Source organism: Hippocampus guttulatus, chromosome 6 (assembly GCF_054856545.1).
Source record: "Hippocampus guttulatus isolate MCC_2025c chromosome 6, RoL_Hgut_1.0, whole genome shotgun sequence".
Lineage (NCBI taxonomy): Eukaryota > Metazoa > Chordata > Actinopteri > Syngnathiformes > Syngnathidae > Hippocampus > Hippocampus guttulatus.
Window position 1 is genome coordinate 24,304,159 of NC_141266.1, and position 19,400 is coordinate 24,323,558.

General features: G+C 47.0%; 2 protein-coding genes across 4 annotated transcripts; both read right to left on the reverse strand.

The window, feature by feature from the left end:
- Nucleotides 1–483: 483 nt before the first annotated feature.
- LOC147204334 (uncharacterized) lies at nucleotides 484–8,661 on the reverse strand. 3 transcript variants are annotated; one of them, XM_086112993.1, is made up of 3 exons: nucleotides 6,984–8,661; nucleotides 3,225–5,078; nucleotides 484–2,238 (listed from the first exon to the last, which is right to left on the reverse strand). In XM_086112993.1, the coding sequence occupies exons 2-3, from the start codon at nucleotides 5,052–5,054 to the stop codon at nucleotides 1,846–1,848; spliced, it is 2,223 nt and encodes a 740-aa protein (XP_085969119.1). In that variant the 5' UTR covers nucleotides 5,055–5,078; nucleotides 6,984–8,661; the 3' UTR covers nucleotides 484–1,845. The 3 variants fall into 3 exon arrangements, with proteins under 3 accessions (XP_085969119.1, XP_085969117.1, XP_085969120.1); XM_086112991.1 differs by having other exon boundaries at nucleotides 6,711–8,661; XM_086112994.1 differs by having other exon boundaries at nucleotides 484–2,172; nucleotides 3,225–8,661.
- Nucleotides 8,662–8,820: 159 nt separating this feature from the next.
- Nucleotides 8,821–18,890, reverse strand: ntd5 (ntl-dependent gene 5). The gene is made up of 8 exons (XM_086112995.1): nucleotides 18,722–18,890; nucleotides 17,297–17,431; nucleotides 16,194–16,385; nucleotides 11,670–11,787; nucleotides 10,417–10,493; nucleotides 9,714–9,896; nucleotides 9,266–9,463; nucleotides 8,821–9,153 (listed from the first exon to the last, which is right to left on the reverse strand). The coding sequence occupies exons 1-8, from the start codon at nucleotides 18,792–18,794 to the stop codon at nucleotides 9,065–9,067; spliced, it is 1,065 nt and encodes a 354-aa protein (XP_085969121.1). The 5' UTR covers nucleotides 18,795–18,890; the 3' UTR covers nucleotides 8,821–9,064.
- Nucleotides 18,891–19,400: the final 510 nt, after the last annotated feature.

A 19,400-nucleotide genomic window follows, 5' to 3' on the forward strand; every position in this document is an offset into this window, starting at 1 on the left:
TGTCCCTCTAAAAAAAAGTCTGTTTACCAACGTCGAATGAAGCCAAGCTTAACGCCTTCCTCTCAATGGGACAGCCGTAAGGACCAAGTGGGGTCATTCGAGCGATGAAAAAGTATTTTATCACGACTCGGAGCTTGTGCGGCGTTTGAGGAGCCTCTGCAGACCGACCGAGTGGAAAAGACGAGTCGAAAGAATACAAAAGAGGAGCAATGTTATCACACAGGAACAACCAAAGCGTCTTTGCGGGCGCCGTTTAGACTGCGAATGAGCCTTGAGCTTCTTTTTTGATATTGTGTGAACACGCCACCCCCCCCCCCCAAAAAATGGGCAAAGACTTGGTTAAAAGTTGTCAAGCTGTATTAAATACAATTGAATATACTTCACAAATAATCAAACGGTGATTTTTTTTGTGTATGTATATATATACTGTATATATATATATATATATAAATACATCTATATATTGTATTGTATACATATACAGTATATATATATATATATAGATAGATATAGAGAGAGAGAGAGGGAGATCTCTCTCTCTGTGTTGGAATAACTCATTTGGTCTTGAAATATATGTATTAAATACATCAAATTAGCCAGCAACAAAATATAGAAAGCTTTCTTTCTTTTGTTTTCAATTCACCACATAAAAAGGTGAATATTGTGCTAAACAAAACAAGTGCAAATGACTCACAGTGTTTCTGTTAAGAAGTACAGATTCCACGACAAGGTAGTGCAGCGTGTCTCCTTGTTTAACACAAGGAGATGCTGAGAAGAGTTTACGGTGGGGGGTTTTTGTATTGTTTTTTTTTTTTTTAAGCACTTGAAGGTCTCATCATTGATTGTGCGGGAATGTAATTGCATGGAAATAATTTACAACAAAATCACCATTTCAATATTGCGCTGCCAAAATCCGCTAAAAAGCTCATGATAAAGTATTTGTTGCCCATTAAAGTCCCTTTTAAGTGAAAATAAATATCGACACACCACATGGAAGATTGATGGTAAGACTCCTGCCAAATGCGAAGGAGGACATAAATCAGCAAGTACATGAAATGATGAAAAAATTAAGGCGTTCTCTCCACTCACGAATGCCGGGGCCGTGTTCTCTTTGTGAGTTAAAACCACGGCCACTCAACTGTCAGCGGTCGATCAAATACCACTACTACCAACTGGAGCCATGGATGCTAAATGGATGAGCATCAGTCTTATGCCAAAAATCCCTCCAGTAGTTGGATGAATCTTAACGGGTCATTGCAACAACGAGGCGCTCTACAGCGGCCACGACAGCGCGAAACCACCTTTTCCCTACACTGGCCGTCACGTGGGACTTTAAAAAGAAATTTACCTCGCTTTTTCCGCCTTCTCCGCATCGCGCGCAAACTTGTGGGTGACTATGAGGCACTCGAAAGCAACCACGGCAATTAACTATCTGAAAGGAAGATGCCCTTTCGGGTGGAGGCATAGGCTGGCTAGCCAACTGCATGTCGCAATTGCGCCGGATACCTGCTGAGGCGAACAAAGGCGCTCAAGTTCTTACCTATTAGGGGACGGGTGATTCCTGACAAATCACAAAGTGTATCAGGCACCGTTTTGGCCACGCCCCAAAAACAAGTAAAAGTGAAATGATGAAAAAGAATTGTGTCATGCTCTCCGCAATAGCGCTGTCAGTCTTTGACATGTGGTCACCAACTAAGCCTAATGGATTTCGAAACAAATCTCCGAAATCACTTTACAGGGTCTTTAAATGCAACGGGAATAGCATTCATTCATAAAAATAAAGTCGCTTTCATAACATAAATATGAATATTGCAAGTGCTCCCGTCTTTGTATGTCTGGGACATTTTAAGTCTCCGTTTCGGAATCAGAGTTTTCGAGATGAGACGCGGTGGAGCTGTACCATTCAGCAGGCTCCTCCTCTTCTTCACGACGACCGCCGCCGCCGCGGTCGTTGAGCATTTCCACGGCCACTTGGTGGAAGGGGTGCTTGCGCTTGGTGTGGCGTCGCAGCGTGTTGCGCTCGGCGAAGCGCGTGTGGCAAAGTTGGCACTGGTAGGGTTTCTCGCCCGTGTGAACCCGTTGGTGGCGCTGGAGCTCGCCGGCCTCCCTGAAGCGTTTGGCACAGATGGGACACACGAAGTTCCTCTGACCCGTGTGGATGTGCTTGTGTCTCTGGCGGAGCGAATCAAGGACAAGAAATATTTTTTTTATCCCAGCCAAATTCCGGTCCAGTGGCACCTTGAATTACAGGATGGGTTGAAATTTATTCCGCGACCCAGCTAACGCAAAGCATCAGAACTGAAGCTATATTGGCAACAACGCTCAACTGCCCAGTTGAGATTTGTTAAACTGGCTGACCAAAAAAATAACACAGTTGATAAAACAGTAGATTAACCTCAGCGCTATGGTACCGGGCAACGGCTGAAACACATTTGCAATAGCCGCTAGTCACAGAGAACCACAGAGCACGTTTGAGAGGGGCGGCTGGCAAGCTAACGCTAAAAGCTAACGCAAGGGTGTTCAACTGGTTCAACTGTGAACACCACGAAAATATCAAATCGTTTTGGATGTTAACCATATGCTGTTTTAAGCTCATGGTTTCTGTTGAGGAGAAAGAGGAAATCGACAGCAGATTTCATGACTTTTAAAATGAAACATTAAAGGCTTAAATAACTGCGCTGATAATCACGATTCTGAAACGCTGTTTCGATAGCATCTCGCCGGTCATTAGGTTTGGTCGACAGAAGTTGAGCGGCACCGTGTTTGTTTCAATCAATCGGTCGCTCAAAACCCGTACGTGACCAGGAAATGAAACCCACTCAGACCGAGGTCTCTTTTTACTTTACGAAGAGTGAAGCTCGAGCCTACGCAAGTTGCACATCTTGTCCGTTAGCTGTACGGGGGCCCTCATGTTGGCCCGTATTGCATTACTGCTCTGTATTTGCTTTGTATCTTTTTCATGACAGATGACTACTTTTGAACGGGGGGGGCAGAGTAAAATTGTTGCAAAACTTTCACGGGCCACATTGTTTGACGAGGATTTGTCTGCGCGATTTCAGTCGAGCTAACAGGTTTGTCATCAGCCGATTTCACCAAATTGTAAACATCAAGTCAACGTGCCCACGTCTAACGGTACTTTTGGCTCGGGAGCGCAAAGGTACGGTTTGAATCCTGGCCTCAAGGTCACGCTTCCTGATGCGCGGCCATGTTTGCTCAACACTGACCTGCAGATGGCTGGAGCGCTTAAAGGCTTTGCCGCACTGCTGGCAAACATGAGGCTTCTTCTGTGAGTGTGTGATGGCGTGGCGCTCCAGGTCCGAGAGGTAAAAGAAGATCCGTGGGCAGAGCTGACAGTAGAGCACCCGCCGGGCAGAAGGGTCGTCGGGGGACTCCGTGGGAGAAAGAGAGTCCGCCGGGTCCAGCGGGTCCAGGGGCTCCAGTTTCGGTGGCAAGGGAGGAGCGGCGGCACTGGAAAAGTACATGTGGTCGTCCAGGGGTAAATGTTCAGAGTCCGCCAAGGGGTCGGGGTCTATCGATCGGGTGTCTGAGGGGTCGGGCGTCAAAGTAGCAGCAGCTGTTCTTGAAGATGATGGCTTATCGCTCTCATTGGAGACCTGCTCGGTAGGTATGGCTTCAATTCCAACAGGGGAGGCGACGTGAGTAGGAATGAGCGAAGAGGAAACGGGGGCCAGATTAGGGGCCAGGATGCCGCCGGATCCCCCCGATAGTATCACAGGGGGGTTGTTTAGGCCCAATCCCATGACGGGGCATGACAACGTGTTACCGGAAGCCAGGGGAAGGGAAAGCTGGGACAGCTGACCGGTGGCGGGGTTCAGGATGGCGATCGGGGTGGAGGTGGAGCCACTGGAGGAGAGGAGGAGGAACATTGGGCCGGAAGCATCAGCGGCGATGGGGGCGGCAGACAGAGGAAGAGAAAAACTCAGTGGAGCAGAGGGGAGCAGAATGGGAGCCCCGGACGAAGGCGTGCTAAGAATCTGGATGGGCTGGTTGGGGATGGCTTGTCCGCAGCCTTCGGGGGGATTCGTATCCAAACCGGTCAAGACTTGTGGCGTCTCGGAAACCCGCGAAGGCATCGGATCACCGGAAGGCGCATCGAGTGCATCGGCCAAACTTTGGCTGAGTTCTGAAACTGCTGCGTTGGGCACCCGCAAGGCCCCTTGGTTCTCAAACGGGCCCTCGGAGACGGCGACATCCACTTGCGGCACCCTGAGTCCGTCCGGACTGAGCGTGTACGGAATGCCCTGGTCGTCGATGAGAAGAAGGTCCCGGGTAAAGACAGATGTGGGGTAAAAGGAAGACGGTTCCACTTCGTCCTCCTCCACCACATCCCGGTCTCCCTCACCCTCGTATTCGTCCACCTCCATAATCAGCAAGCTGTCGCACGGGTCCAGAAAGCGTGCGTGCCTGGGCTCTCGGCTCTCTCTTTTCTTGGGCAGACTCAGGTCCAGCGGCTCGCTTTGCTCCTCCGCCCAGGCAAAGTCCTTCAGACAGTCTTCGACTTGCCTCTCGAAAGGTTCTTTCTTCGCTCCCTGACCCACTAATATCACGCCACTGGCTGTATGCGATTCTTTTAGGCTTTCTGCGAGCAAAACATCGCCACTAGCGTGCGTCCCTGCCGTGAGCTCGATTCTCTGGTCCTTGGTCTTGACCGTAGATATTTGGTTTGGTTTTTGTGCACTACTGAAAGGCGAGTCTTTGGTGGGTCCGGCGGCCGAGTCGGCGTTGGGCGTCTGGCGCAGAGGGGAAACCACAATTTGGTTTCTGATTGGTTGCCTCGACCCATGAGTCTCTCTCAATTCCTGGGGGGCGGGCTCACAAGTCCCGTCCTCCGCTGGCTTTCTCCCGTTGATTGACAGAGCATCATGGTTGACGGGGCGCGCCCAGAGACTACCGGCCCCGATCGCGTCGGAACCTGTCCCCTGCGGCTCCCTCTTTGGCTCCGATCGCAGCAGTTCGTGCGATTCTGCGCCCGGGCTGCCACGTCGGCCCTCCGGGCTGCCTCTCGGCAGGACTGTAGCCAGCTGACCATCCATTTTGGGTCACACCCATTTAGACATCTTGAATTTAAGAGCATAACAAGGCGTTAGAGACTCAAATGAGCACAGCAAAACAAAAATCAAATAAGTGTGCACAGGTGGCTCAGGTGGGGGTCCTCATGTCTTGAGAATAAAAGACTGCTCAGTTTAAGAGAGGTCTGACATACAACATTTCGAGGGTAGGAATGGCACATATTCAACTCATTTGCACGACAGGTAAGAATATGTCTTGACTGTTTCATATTTACGTCCAAGAAGTGAATTTCATAAAAATATTACCCGTTACTTTGACTGAATAATTGCATAAGCATATGTTCGATAAGGATGCAATGTAAGAATACAGTACACAAACCGCTATACTTTACTACCGCGCTAACGACTGTCCGTGTTTTATGTTATGTGTTGTGTTTATTATTTTACTTTATGTCAACTGTTTTGTGAAGCGCTTTGTTACAGCTGTCGCTGTTGTGAAAGCGCTATATAAATCTGCATGTATTGTATTGTTAGCGACAGATGACTACACACAGCGTAAAGGCCTTTTCACACTGCACTTAACGACAAGCAGTGCGCGGTCACCAACCCAAGCTCTTGTCAATGTGCTCCGTGGGCACACGGTGCAACAGGCCCTTAAGTTAAGAATGTTCAAGAGCAGTGTTGCGGTGAATTTATATGGCGCATCCAATCGGAGAAAAAAAACATGGCAGTGTGATTGCACTTCCAAATATGGGCAATCTTGGACAGGGGCGCTGTCGTCCTAAGACAACCAAGTGTGAAAAGGTCTCAGTTGTCGACGCAACTTATATTCCTGGCCCGGAATTGTATTTCCTCCAAATATTTACTCTCACTATGACTTTACAAATGCATTAGCTGACTAGACTACAGCGCTGCGTGAAAATTACGTGGTCACGTGGCACAAAGTCACGCTCAGTTACTCCATACTGTTTATCATCTCAGTATTTTATAAATATAACCAAAATGGGGATTTAGGAGAAAATGTTACTTCACTACTGCGTTAGCATAGGTTTGTGTGGCATGTTTGTTTCCCACCGTAGTCGACTGTTTTTCAGTTTTAATCATTACTATTGATATTTTCTGTCCAGTACATAGATCTGACTCTTGTGGATATGCCCTGGCGCGTTCCGACTTACATACAGGTTGCGCTTACGTCGCCGCCGTAGCAACGGAACTCCGTCGTAAACCGAGGAGGAACGTATGTGGGTCAAGTTCAGTGAGCGAGATGCTAATGAACCGGTCACGTGACCTCCCTAAACTCCGCGACGTCCTATCAAATGTGACGTTCACTGACACTCTGTTAAATTATGAAACACGTTGAAAAACAAATCCTAAATGGCTCGCGTGGGGGTGTAGCCGAAGCACACTGCACGTCGTCTCTCTTACTTCCTCATCGAAACGCACCGTGGGAAGGACATGATTATCATAAGACGTATTAGTGGCTCTTGCCCGTGTCGCGAAAAAAAAAGAGAAGGAAGGCTATGAAAGAGACGAGGCGGACAGTAGGACGCCATTATGCACAGTCCAAGGTGCGAGCTGTCAGTGCGCCGTGACGAGCGTTCGGACCCGCGACGTCGCCAGCCGGCACACTGACGCGTCGTTCCGACAGCCGAGAAGCATGCGCACGAGAGTTATATTTACAGCTTATGCGTGCAGGAAGGGAGACCGCCGCACCGCTGCTTAGTGCTTCCTCCTCGAACCTCCAGCCAGCCATTTTCGAAGCCGAGGGTCCGAGCGCGAGCAGGACAAAACTTTACGGCCGCGCCCCCGAGCGCCTCGCGGCTGTTGACGACGACCGGGCAACGCTTTGAAAATGCAATTTTTTTTAATCTTTGTAAAAAAAATAAAAAAAAAGAAAATTGAAAGTGTGCTCCACCCATACGCAGCCGCCGTGCTATGAAGGGACTGGCTTACCCGAGCCGCGCACACTTCCGGAGGACCAAATATGTCTGAGCTGCGCGCAGGGTGATGCTGGCTGGGGCTCGGCGAGGGAGGGGTCAGGGGGAGTTGCTATGGCGGAGCAGCCTACCGGGTCCGAGCAACGGCCATGCTCAGCCTATTAGGCATTTAGGCTGCCGTGGAACCTGCAGCCTGCAGGCTCCCCGCAACCGCTGGAGAGGTCGGAGACGTTTTATTCAAGTCTGATGACATCCAGCTCGAGTATGGAGTCACACTTCCTGTACTCTCTATGCTTGAATGGTGTTTTAAAGAGAGTCAATGGAAGGAGTGCAATGTAGGCAAAAGTGGGGTGGCATAAAGTGTGTGTGTGTATGTGCATGTGTATATATATATATATATATATATATATATATCCACACACACACACACACGCCAACAACCGGTTCAGGGTGTCCCCCGTCTACTGCCCGAGGAGAGCTGGGATAGGCTCCAGCACACCCCGCGACCCATGTGGGGACAAAGTGTTTATATATATATATATATTATAGAGCAGTGTTAATTTAATCCATCTCTTAATCGTCACAATTAGTCCCAATTCTGTACAACAAAACACAACATAGCAGTAAACAACTCTGCCATGTATATTATACGGAGTGGTTCAGAATCAATATTAATGTGAAAAAGTCAAGAGCTCACCTTGGTCAGAAAAAAAGAGTCAGGGGGGAATTTTTGTCAATATTGACTTTATTTCAAATCACTGCAGTCACTAAAAAAAAAACCCCTATAAAAATGTATAAAATATTTGACGTGTGCCGCGTCGAGCAGAGAAGAAGAAAGCTCACCTACAGGAGCCGCTACGGTGTAGCTAGCATAGCGAAGAATGTGTGAGATGTAGTCTCGTGCAGCGCTCAGAAGAGATTTCAAGTATACGCCACATTTGGTGGTCATCTCGAGCATTGATCGCTTTAATGATTTATCATCGGCTATCGATGGCAGAAGACGGACGGCAGCAATGCACTACTTTTCTATTAGACCAAGCTTTGGGCCAGTGGCCCATCTTTCAGAAAATGGTGCCACGGCACTAGTTTTATATTAAACAGGTCTTGAGCCTGCCAAATAGAAACCCCTCGCCTCATTTCTACATAGATCCTTGGCACCAAGATGGTGCCAAAGCACTATTTTTATATGAGATGGGGCTTTTTGTCTGAGCACAAAAATATGGTTGGCGAGGTTATTTTGGCAAATAACAGATGATAGGTTCCAAAACTGTTCTAAAATTTTTTTAATGGATCAAAAACGTATTTGTTTGGTTCGTTTCTTTTTTTTTCTTCTTTTTTTAATAACTCAAAATATTACTTTCACCATGTTGCTTCTATTTATTTTATGTGTTTTGTCATTTTACTGTTTTGGTCTTTTATGTTTGACTTTTGTCTTGAGTTTCATGTTTTGAATGTATTTATTTCTTTGCCTATGTAAAGCACCACGGATTTGCTTTTAGTATAAATGGTGCTATACAAATTGCCCCCACCCCCCTGTCTCGTGAACGCGGAGTTTTCTATTTCTGGGTGTACCTAATGAAATATCCACTCGGTGTATGCGTAACCATGGGGGCACGGTGATTGCTATTTACAATAAATTGCAGGATCATTACTGGATAGGTTCCGTGTTTTGTGTAAAAGGGGGATTAGTTGCAATTTAAAAAATGTCATATTTGTTCAAACAGTCATTATGACTTGACATTAGTGCATGATGAAAATGAGCTGAGGGAAAAAAAAAAGTCGTCTTTGGCCCCACCCAAAGCCTCTCATTATTTTGTACTGTGTCTGGCAAAAAAAAAACAAGCACTCGTGGGTGATTTCTGACAGGTCATATTAATTTTGTGGTACTGTCAAAACATAATTGTTTTAAGAAATATTACAAACAGTGTGTGTGTGTGTGTGTGTAATTCCAAACTTCCCTTCTGGAAGAGATGGGTGCAAATTGTCAGAACAGGGCTCACACCATACGCCAGGAGTCCCGGACCAGTTAGTTTTTCCCTCTGAACCACAGCAACAGTAGGCGTCGACGGCATTATGTATCACGAGTGCGCTACGAGATCAGAAGGTCTCCACGTCGGCGTCGGCGCACGCTTCAATCTCGGAGACGAGCCGGTGAGGGAAGAGTTTAAACTGCAGCCACGTGGGCTCTGCGAATCAAACACAGGCTTCATGCAATCACGGCGGCAGCCTCGAACCATCGACAACCGGAGTCCGGTTGGGAAGAAGCGAGAGCGCGTGAGATGCACGCGGACGCCCTACCGAGGTAGCAGGCCGGCGGCTGCAGCTCGCCGTCGAAGCACGTCTGCGCGGCGCTGAGGCTGCACTGCTTGTGAGGGTGTTTGCAGAAGAACGTCACGTTCTCTCCGTGAGGGACCATCGCGTCTGTGATGTCAGAAGGCCACCGCTTTGCGCCGTCAATCATCACGCGGCTTCTCTTGGCAGGGATGAGGCAGCGGGCTAGCAAAAGCAGACATTTGTTACACACTTTGGGGCCCCCCGAGCTATCCCGCATGTTTGATACGTTTCCCTCCTCCAACACACCGGATTCAAATAACGAGCTCATCAGCGAGCCTGATCATGAGCGTGCTCATTTGAATCACTTGCGTTGGAGGACATCATCTAAACCATCCCGGATCGGGGCCCCGGAGGACCGGAATTGGTGACCCCTACGATACGTCATCCCCATCACACTCGGCACGTCACTCACCTCTGCAGGATGGGGGCGCCGCGCTCCAGCTGCCGCTAGACAAACAGGTGACCTTCTGCGGTCCATCCAGGTGGAAGTTTTTCTTACAGAGGTAATGGATGTCAAAGCCCGCCTCGTACTCCGTCTTCTGGACGGCCACCACGTAGCCCTGCGCCACCTCGCGAGGAGGCTCACAGTACACCTCTGACCCGTGCGCACAAAGACATTTTTTGTGGTTCGTACCGGGCCGTCACCAACATGATCAACAAAAACTCACAATTTATTCCATCCAAATGGATTCACTCATTCTCTCTTTTTCATTCTCGAATATTTCTCTATGAATTTCTCTAATATTAGAAATTCATGACCCAGCAAGAATAAAAAGAATCAAATACATGAATAGGTTTGTCACCGTGTCAATCACACGTGAGCATCGTTATGGTCAGATGAGACTGTGCATGATGCAGTTCTTTTCATAATGAGCGCAGTGTCATATGCCACCGCTAGGGGGCAGTAAAGCTCTGCGAAAATGACGGCTTCGGGGAGAAAGGCCGACGTTTGGATGCTTTGCGTTTCCTGTTACATTGAAAAATAGATCCGACTTTGCAGATAATCATCATCATCATCATCTCACGATGCCATCGGGCCAGCGTGCACGTGGAGGAGGAAATAAAGGTGAAAACCAAACAAACATGGCTGGTGTTCCCATGCGCTGCTCACTTACTTTTACAGATGGGGTGCGGATACTGCCAGGTTCGATTGTCCTGGCAGTAATTCTCACTGCTTCCGACTATGTCGACCCTGTGCGGGGAAAAGAGAGAGCGGCGGGCAGATGGCTGGTGAGTGACATGTGACTGCCGGGATAGGCGTCAAAACATGAAGAGAGGGCGGGGGAGGGGGGGTGTCTAAAGGTGTGAATGCTCCTGTTTCCGCAGCATCCCCTTTCATTTCCGTGTGGCTCACATCCCCACTCATCTTTCTGCTGTGGATATGAGTCAGTGCGGAAGGGAGGCCATTCAACATGAGCCTGCAAGCATGACTCCTTTCGTTCAATGGAGGGAGAGAACTAGCCGGCACACGTCACTCTGGCAAAATTGGACTTTGGGGCCCTCTATTTCTGCCAAGAGGACAGATTTTTGTCAGCTGTTCAATTTCCACTCGAACGACTATAATGGGTTTAATTCAATAAAATTTATGAAAAAAAAACTAACAATAATAACCAGTAAGAGCAAACTTAGCACAACATGCATGCCATTGTAACAGTACGCACAGTTTCAACAAAAACACTGCACTCAGAAGAAAACAAAGTATTTGAAAACAAATGTTAAACTATAAAATGTAAACTCGAACAAAATCTGAAAGATTAACATGAAAACGCATTGCAAAACAAAGTTAAATACAACCGAACTGCATTATAAAATCAATAATACTGTAGTCTATAAACCCATACGGCAATGAGACATGTTTCAATAGAATTTAAAGAATTGAAGATTTTTTTTTTTTGCCACATTTTTTCAGTGGACGTTGTGCCGCTCCTTCTGGAGTGTCCGCCTTGGCCACCTGGGGGCAGTATAATACAGATATACCGTCCATCCGTGCCTCGGTAAAGAGCAGTCATCTGACTCGTTCTTCACAGAGGCTAACAAGTACATGCCCACCAGTGTTTTATGATCGGTTTCGGATAAAGACGAATAAAAGCTGCTGCTCGGGGCTTCGTAGTGTTTGCGGGTGCTAACTTCTCTTCTGACTCCACCCCTGACCCCCCCGCCAAAAAAAGGGCATGACTGCCATTCATCAGCCATCAACCGGCTCGCTCTCCAACACCTCATCCCTTCTTCTTCTTCACGCTCTGTCACTTCCTCCACATCCACCCCCGAACCACTTCAGGTTCACACGCAGCTGCAGCCTACTCACACACTCACGCAGGCCTGAAAGCCATTCTTTTCTTCCCTCCTCCCGCCAGCCGAGCTCACTCACCCTGACAGGCAGCTGTAGCGGATGGCCGTTCCTACGGCGGCGGTGCCCTCGATGGCGAAGGCGCTCGTCACCTCCCGAGGAAGGAGGCACGTCGGGGGAGGTGCAGGGAGAGCAGATTCTGGAAGAGCGCATCCATCAATTCACTCATTTAAGACTGACAAGCTATCGAGCATGACTTATGAGGCCTAGATTTTCATCACAATTTTTAAATGGCTGACTTTAGATTGACATTGTCGAGAGGGACTCGTTTAAGTGTATTTATTTTCCGGACTATAAATCGCAGTTTTTTGTCATAGTTTGTCCGGGGGGTGCGACTTATGTGTGAAATAATAAACACATTCGATCATTTGACATGTTATTTTCACATTAAACCGCAAGAGGGGGCTCTAGACCTGTGCCACATTGACCAAAAAAAAAAAAAACCTACGATGACTGACGTCAGCGAAGTAGAAGAGGAAGCACCGTCCGTCTCTTCTACCTCCGAAGTTGGCAGAGTTGCTTAAAAGTGACACCGAGGATGAAGATTTCATTGGATTTAGTGATTTGGAGTGACACTGATGGTTTGGTCAACTTGTTCGCATCACCATTATGCTACAGTTATCGGAGTAACTCTTAATATGTTACGTGAACATACCAGGCACATTCTCAGTTCATTGTTTATGCGTCATGTAACGTTAGCATACGGTACTCTTATTCAGCCCGTTGTTTTATTTTTATTTGCCTTCAAAGATGACATGTCTGTTCTTGGTGTTGGATTTTATCACATAAATTTCCCTCCAAAATGCGACTTATACTCCAGTGCGACTTAAGTATGTTTTTTTTTTTTTTTTGGTCTTTATTATGCATTTTATGGCTGGTGTGATTTATAGTCCGGAAAATACGGTAAATTCGTATTACGGTTGTGCTTGTCAATATAACTCACGTGTTCGGACACGAACAATCTGAGAGTGAGGTCACAAATGGAGAAATTAATCCCATTAAAAAAATAAAAAAAAAGACAGCGCCAAGAACGTTGGCGGGACTTTCAACGCAGATGAGGCTGAAGCACTTCGAGTACGAGGTCAACGGTCACGCGTTAATGGAGGGTCTTGTTCTATTGAAGCCGCCGCCGTTCTTAGGTAACACATTAGAGCACCTTCTCCACAAGAGCGTCGTTCTGTAACGGCGCGCATTGTTGGCTCCTGAAAAAGTTTTCGAGTGCATATAAAAATGATCAAGAGGCTGCGCAGGTTGCTCAAGGGGAGCGCCATCAAACGCCGGGCTCGCCTGAGGGGGAGGGGGGGGCATCTTTTGCTCTAAGAATGGAAGTGAGGGTGGTTGGCTGCGAATAAGAGCCTGGAGCTCAAGTTCACTGTTGCTGCCTCCCACACACACACAGCAGCACCAAAGCGCAACGGAGCAGGTGTATCATCTCAGTCACTTGACAAAGCAAAGCTACATGATGGAGCAACCGCCGCATCAATGCACAGAGACTAAAAGACGCCACATAGTCGGAGGTGGCTGAAGTATCGACAGAACGTATTTCAGTCCAACTCATACAGATACTTCGAGTACTGATTGAATGCGACTGGCCTCGCTTCACAACAGGCAGCACTTGGGCAGAACTGTCACGAGAAGAACGAGCTAGCATTAGTGCAGCGTTAAGGCTATCCAAAAAAAAAAAAAAAAAACCACGTTGCCATTGCTTTGCTAACATCGTAGCCAAATGATACTAAAATAGCTCATGAGCTAACGCGTGTTTTTTCACATTAGAGTGGTTTTGAAAGCCACTAAGGCCATATATGTAGAAATAAAACTAGATCAATCAAAGAAGCTGAGCTGTGTCCAGAGGTTTTTATCCCGACAACTGTCTGGATGATTCCCTTTGCGATGAAAACCTGAAATCCCTCGAGAGTACTCAGTTACTTCCCACCACTGTTTATAAAAGGCACTTTCCTCAAACTCAAGCCCCCAGCGCCTCACCACCACTTTTGCCTGCCGTTGTCGAGCGAGCCCCAATCAGAGGCCTCTCGCGTGGCAGAGGATGAGAGGGAGAAGGAGATGAGCGGTGAAGAGAAAGGCCTCAAGCAGCATGACCGGCACAGTTCTTTCTCTCGCTCCCTCTTTGACTCTGTGGACTGTGATGGGCCGCCCACACACACACACACACACAATGAACCCCCCCCCCTCACCACAAAACACACACATCGAGACTCGCATCTCTGTGTGCCACTTTGCCAGTGATCGGCCGCCCACAACCTCTCAGCAGGCATGAAGGAGCTCCAACGGGCGCGCACGCGTACGTGCGCGCGCGGTTGCAAAGCGGCTCTCACACGTTTTCAAACCCACCCACCTTCTGGCCGTCTCTCGGCAGCACGGCTACTCAACACCGCACACGGAGCCGGCGACGGTATCCTGATTTCAACATTTCAATGGCCTTCCCGTGGCTCGAAAAGATGAGCTCGGAAAGTGTGTCTGTCTGATGAGAGCCGGCAGGCTGGCGAGAAAAATAAGCCTCGAGTTTTGGAAGGCGTTTTATGCCGCCACTAAGTGCGCGTGAGGGAGTAGTGGGATTGCACTCGGCAAGCCAACGTTGACTCGTGTTACGTATTTTGAAGCGCATTCATTCAAGGTGAGACGCCGTCAGAGCGGTTAGCGCGTCTGCCTCACAGGCGAGTGGTTGCGGGTTCGAATCTGGGCAACGTTTGGATGTCCTGCTCGCGCTGACTTCCTGCCACATTCCCAAAACACGCATGTACGGTTTGCCGTCTGCACGAGTACCCGACACCTTGAAATAAAGCCGGTATCAGCCCGATACTGATATCTGGTATCGCGACTCGCTCATTGCTAGTTTTGGTTTCAATCATTTGCTTCGCGATCGTGTCGCCATAAAGCACGTAAACCACAACCACCGCGCCTGGCGTTGCGGGCTGTTTCGCTTGGGCGCCACGTAGACAACTCAAGTAACAAACGTTATTGTTCCAGGAACACCCATAACAGGGTCAATCAAAGGAGAACCGTTTTCCCTTTCCAATAAAAGAGTTGTTGTGCAAGTGTTGACAGTTAAGGTGCAAGGCTGACTGCAAAATATTTTTTTTCAGCAGCGCCCCGCCGCCGCCGTGGTCGCCATGGCGACGAGGAGGCCAGTCAAACACAATGGCTTTCATTCTTGAGGACGTGTCTCTACTTTGTCTGTTGCCAACACGACACAAGAGCGACTTTCAATCTTTGAACACATGCGCACGTGTCTGCTCGAAAAATAACAACAGGTAATTACTCAGTGGCACTGTGATTTCCTATTTCCGCTTTAACTTGAATTGAAATGTCATTCATCTATTTCAGCCACACGTTTTTCTTGCTTTTTTAATTTCATAAAGAAAGACGTAAAATCATCATGAAATGCGACAAATCAACGTGAAGGAATAAACGGACTGCTCATCACAATTACTTGTGCTCCAAATTGCAATCACGGTTATTTATCACAATCGTTCATCATGTTTGGGGAAAAAATACTTATTTTTACTCTTTTTCAACACACAAGATCCTATTATTTGTTTTCAAATCTGGAAATGACCCGGCTCCACCTTACCGCTCTCCACACCCGCCCGCTGCCTCGGGTCTGCGGACCGGACACTCTTAAAGCTAGCGAGAACTTAGCGGAGGCTCAGAGGTGACCGAGCCTTTTCCGTTGCCGCTCCCTCTCTTTGGAATGAGCTCCCGCCGAACAAGCCCCGTCACTGCCCATCTTTAAAGCTCATCGGTATTCTTTGGCTTTTGACGTGTCATGACTCAGACTTGACCTTAGTTTGACTGTTTTGTGCTTTCTACTGTCTTCGTTATTAATTTCTTATTTTATTGTTGTATATATGATATTTGCTCCACGTGCAGCACTTTGTATACAGCGATGGCTGTTTTAAAGTGCTCTATAAATACACTTGAGCTGAGTTGAGAATATGGGAGCTGTTTTCAGTCGAGAATACAACTTCAAAATTAATCCGGTTTTTAAAATCTCTTATGATCTGCATGATGCTTGTTCAGATTATTTTAAGGTATGTTTGGGTTTGTTTGTTTTTTTGTTTGTGTGTCATGTTATCTCTTGTTTACCCGGTTCATGTTTTGCCTTACTTGTTCGACAAAACCAAACACAAACACACACACACACGCTCACGCGCACACACACACACACACAAACTTCATGACAAAATGATAATAAAACAATGTACCAAGGTCTCACTGAAGAAATATGTTGTTAATGTCCAAACGAGTCAATGTCCAAATCCTCAACTTCAACTCCAACAATGTTTGCTCTGCCGCCTTCTCTTGCCATGACTCAGCAGGGTGCACTCGCTTGTTTTTTTTTTTAGGCAGTTTAAATGAAGCCTCGGCGATGTGCTCGCCCCCTGGTGGTTGGCTGACTACCGAATGAGAAAGCGTTGGATGAGATGAGCCAACTTTGAAATGTCAATAATGTCGTTGACCAATCAGGTTCATTGAATCATGAGCGCCAAAATCGGATCCCAAGCAAAATTTCCCCCGAGCCTTTACCTGTGCAGATGGGCTCGTCTCCGCTCCACCGACGGTCGCCTTGGCAACGCCGAATGGTGAAATCCAGGCCGCTCGGTAAGGCAAAGCCCGGCTTGCATCGCACTTCCAGGAAGGCGGAAAAGGAGTGAGTGGGGGAGAGCAGGCTAATCACGGCGTCCTCTCGGTGGGGCAGCGGCCAGGGGCAAGTGCGACCTGGGGGGTGGAGGGGTGGGGGAGGGGGATAAGGGCAACACGGTCAGCAGGCCTTTGCTGGTCTCAATCTGATCAGAAGCACTGACCTTATTTTTAGAAGAGTGAATAAAATTGTGTTCAAAGAATCTCAAATCTTGAATGCTACTTGGTTCTCACCTTCATCAAAAAACTGCCACACATTCACCCTAGAACTCACAGACACCTATAAACTCCCACATTCCACCGATAAACTCCCACACTCACCAAAAATCACAGACATGTGAAAGGCACTCACACATTCACCCAAAAACTCTCATATGCAAAAAAAAAAAAAAAACCACACACATTCATCACTTTCACACCTACACCCACCGAAAAACAAAAAAAAACTCTCAAGCCAAGAAACTCTTTCAGGCACAACCAAAAACATTTACTAGAAAAAAACACCCCAAAAAAAATCAGTCACTTGAAAAAAATTCTCCCACAAAAAAATTGTGGTGTGAAAGAAATTCAAAGTGTAAATGAAAACCATCCCAAAATGAATACACTGTACAGGTTAAGTCCCTCATGGAACTATTTTGGTATGTGTGAGTGGTTTTGGGTTTTTTTTTTTTGTTTTTTTTTAATGTGTGTGAAGGGTAAAATGTTATTCTTGGCCAAGATGCCACCTCACCAAATCGCCCTTTACACCTCACAAGTCATTTTCATTCATCACAATCAGTGAGCGACCTCACATGACACTACATGTCTCCTGATGTGGTATGCTTTGGATCACGAGCTAATACTTTCCTCTACCACACGTTTCTCTTGTCATCCTTCCGATGCAAGTCGATGACGGGCACCAAGTGTGTTGACACAGCTGTGAGTAAACACAACAACAACTGGGCCAGGACACCCACGCACGCACGCACGCGCAGATTGAAATCAGCTACCTGGAGCCACACAGCTGAGCCCACACTGTCCGTCGCACAGGCACTGCCGCTTGCTGCCGCAGTCTCTGTCGGTTTTGCACGGACGGGGACACGTCCTCCTCCGCTCGTCTCCAACGAGTCTCTTCGGGCACGAGTCTGCGCACGCACACAAGCGCACACGCACACACACAAACACACACACGTTACATTTCCTGGCATTTGGCCTTTTGTTTTGCCACCCTGCGGTCATGAACCCCCACCACCCCCAGCCCCCGACTCCCCCCCCCACTTGTAAAAACAGCAAACACCTCAAAGTCCACAAAGAGATTTTGTTGGCCTCTTCTGCTCTGTGTTGTGTTTGACGAAGTAGCGAATTCAGTGTGGGTGGGCCGGCCAAATGTTCACCACCCAGGTTGCCTTTTGAGTGATTCGATTAGGGGTGGGCAATTTGTGGCAAATGCAAAAAAGTTTGCCCATTCCTGATTTCAAGGAAGATCAAATAATGAAAATGTATCATTATAATTTGGGAAGTTCGCGACCACTTTTTTTTTTTTTCCAACCAGTACCAATATCTGTAATCATCATCATCAGGACTCACCAATACTATTAATAATTAGATCAGGAAAATTTCAAAGAGCACAATGACTGTCTGACGCACTTGATGATTCACCAAAGTGTCAATCGGCCGTAGTGGAGCACCAACTACAGGCAAAAGAAGACTTATTTGATGTACGATTTATTTTTTTTGTATGGGTTGCTGGTATCGGCATCATTCACGCTTGGGTTTGTGTGATTTATTTTTATTTTTTAACATTCAGAGAAGTGGCATCACAGCTTTTAGTTTCTTTGAATACTGAGTTTCAAAGCCTCATTCATTTTTCTTGCCTTTTTGTATAAGCCACCATATCACATGTCCCACAGCCAAATCCTTGTTTTTCGTAGCATGCCAACCTCCCGACCGACACAACACTGGAGGAGGAAGAGGGCACGGAACGAGGAGATGCGATTACTGTCCAGGAATGAAAACATGTGTGTGCGCTGCTGTATGTCAGACACATGGGAACACGTTTTTTTTTCTTCTTCTTCTAAAACCAAAACACACACGTGCCACGGTCACATGCAACACTCATCATGGAAACACGGTGTACAGTACATATGCGGAGGGCACATACACTATTGTGAAACACGTTGAATGATTGCAGTGCAGTTCATATTTATACGTATTTTACCTGACAAATACAAGGCAAATTCTGCGTGCTTGGCATAAATATTGCATCGTGTCTTCACGGATTTGGCTTTTAAATTGTGAGATTGGACTCTCTCCTTACGGTAGCGTGCAATTACAATTAACTTGAAACTTTGATTTAACCCTTGAACCGTCTTCAGCACGGATAGCCGTCATATCACTCTTTCATTTTTTTGCCGATGATACACGGCTTACTGTACCTGCGGTAGCCTGCGGCGTCACGCTTGCGGTCAGAGCGCACATGAGGGACAGGAGCAGCAGTGCACAGTCCATCCTTGAAGCCAGGCCTGCGACCTTCTGAGGGTGGGAGATGCCTACACACGGCCTTTGGAGGGAAGAGGGAAGAGTGGGAGGGGAGGACAGGGGGTGGCGGGGGTCATCAAAAAGAAAATGAGGGATGTTTTGGAAGGGAGGGAGCGATTGCAACATATGCGGTCTGTGGTGAGGAGGAGAAAAAGCCAAAATTTCACTCAGAAGGACCTTTCACTCATTTCAGGAGGATCGGCAGCTAAAAGTGAATTCGATTCACATTTAATTCAATCGGAATGTATTGGGTGAGAACAACAAATAAAGGCGAATTAAACTGGATTTCATTCACTCATTATTGTATTCAATTGAATATATTGAATTGAGTTGCTTGAAAATATTCCATCCACTGATTATTCACTGGTTGCAAAACTAAGCAAAAGAGTAAAAGTATCGCAATAAAGTAAGTAAAATGTTTTACATTTTTAAATAATACCAACACAATAAATAGAAATAATTATCTGCTGTTCCTGTTGTGTTAGTAAGAGAGTAAAAGTAAAGTAATAAAGTGAAAGTCAAATAAGGAATGCGAAAATACTAGCAATAAAATACAATAAATACAAATAATTAGCT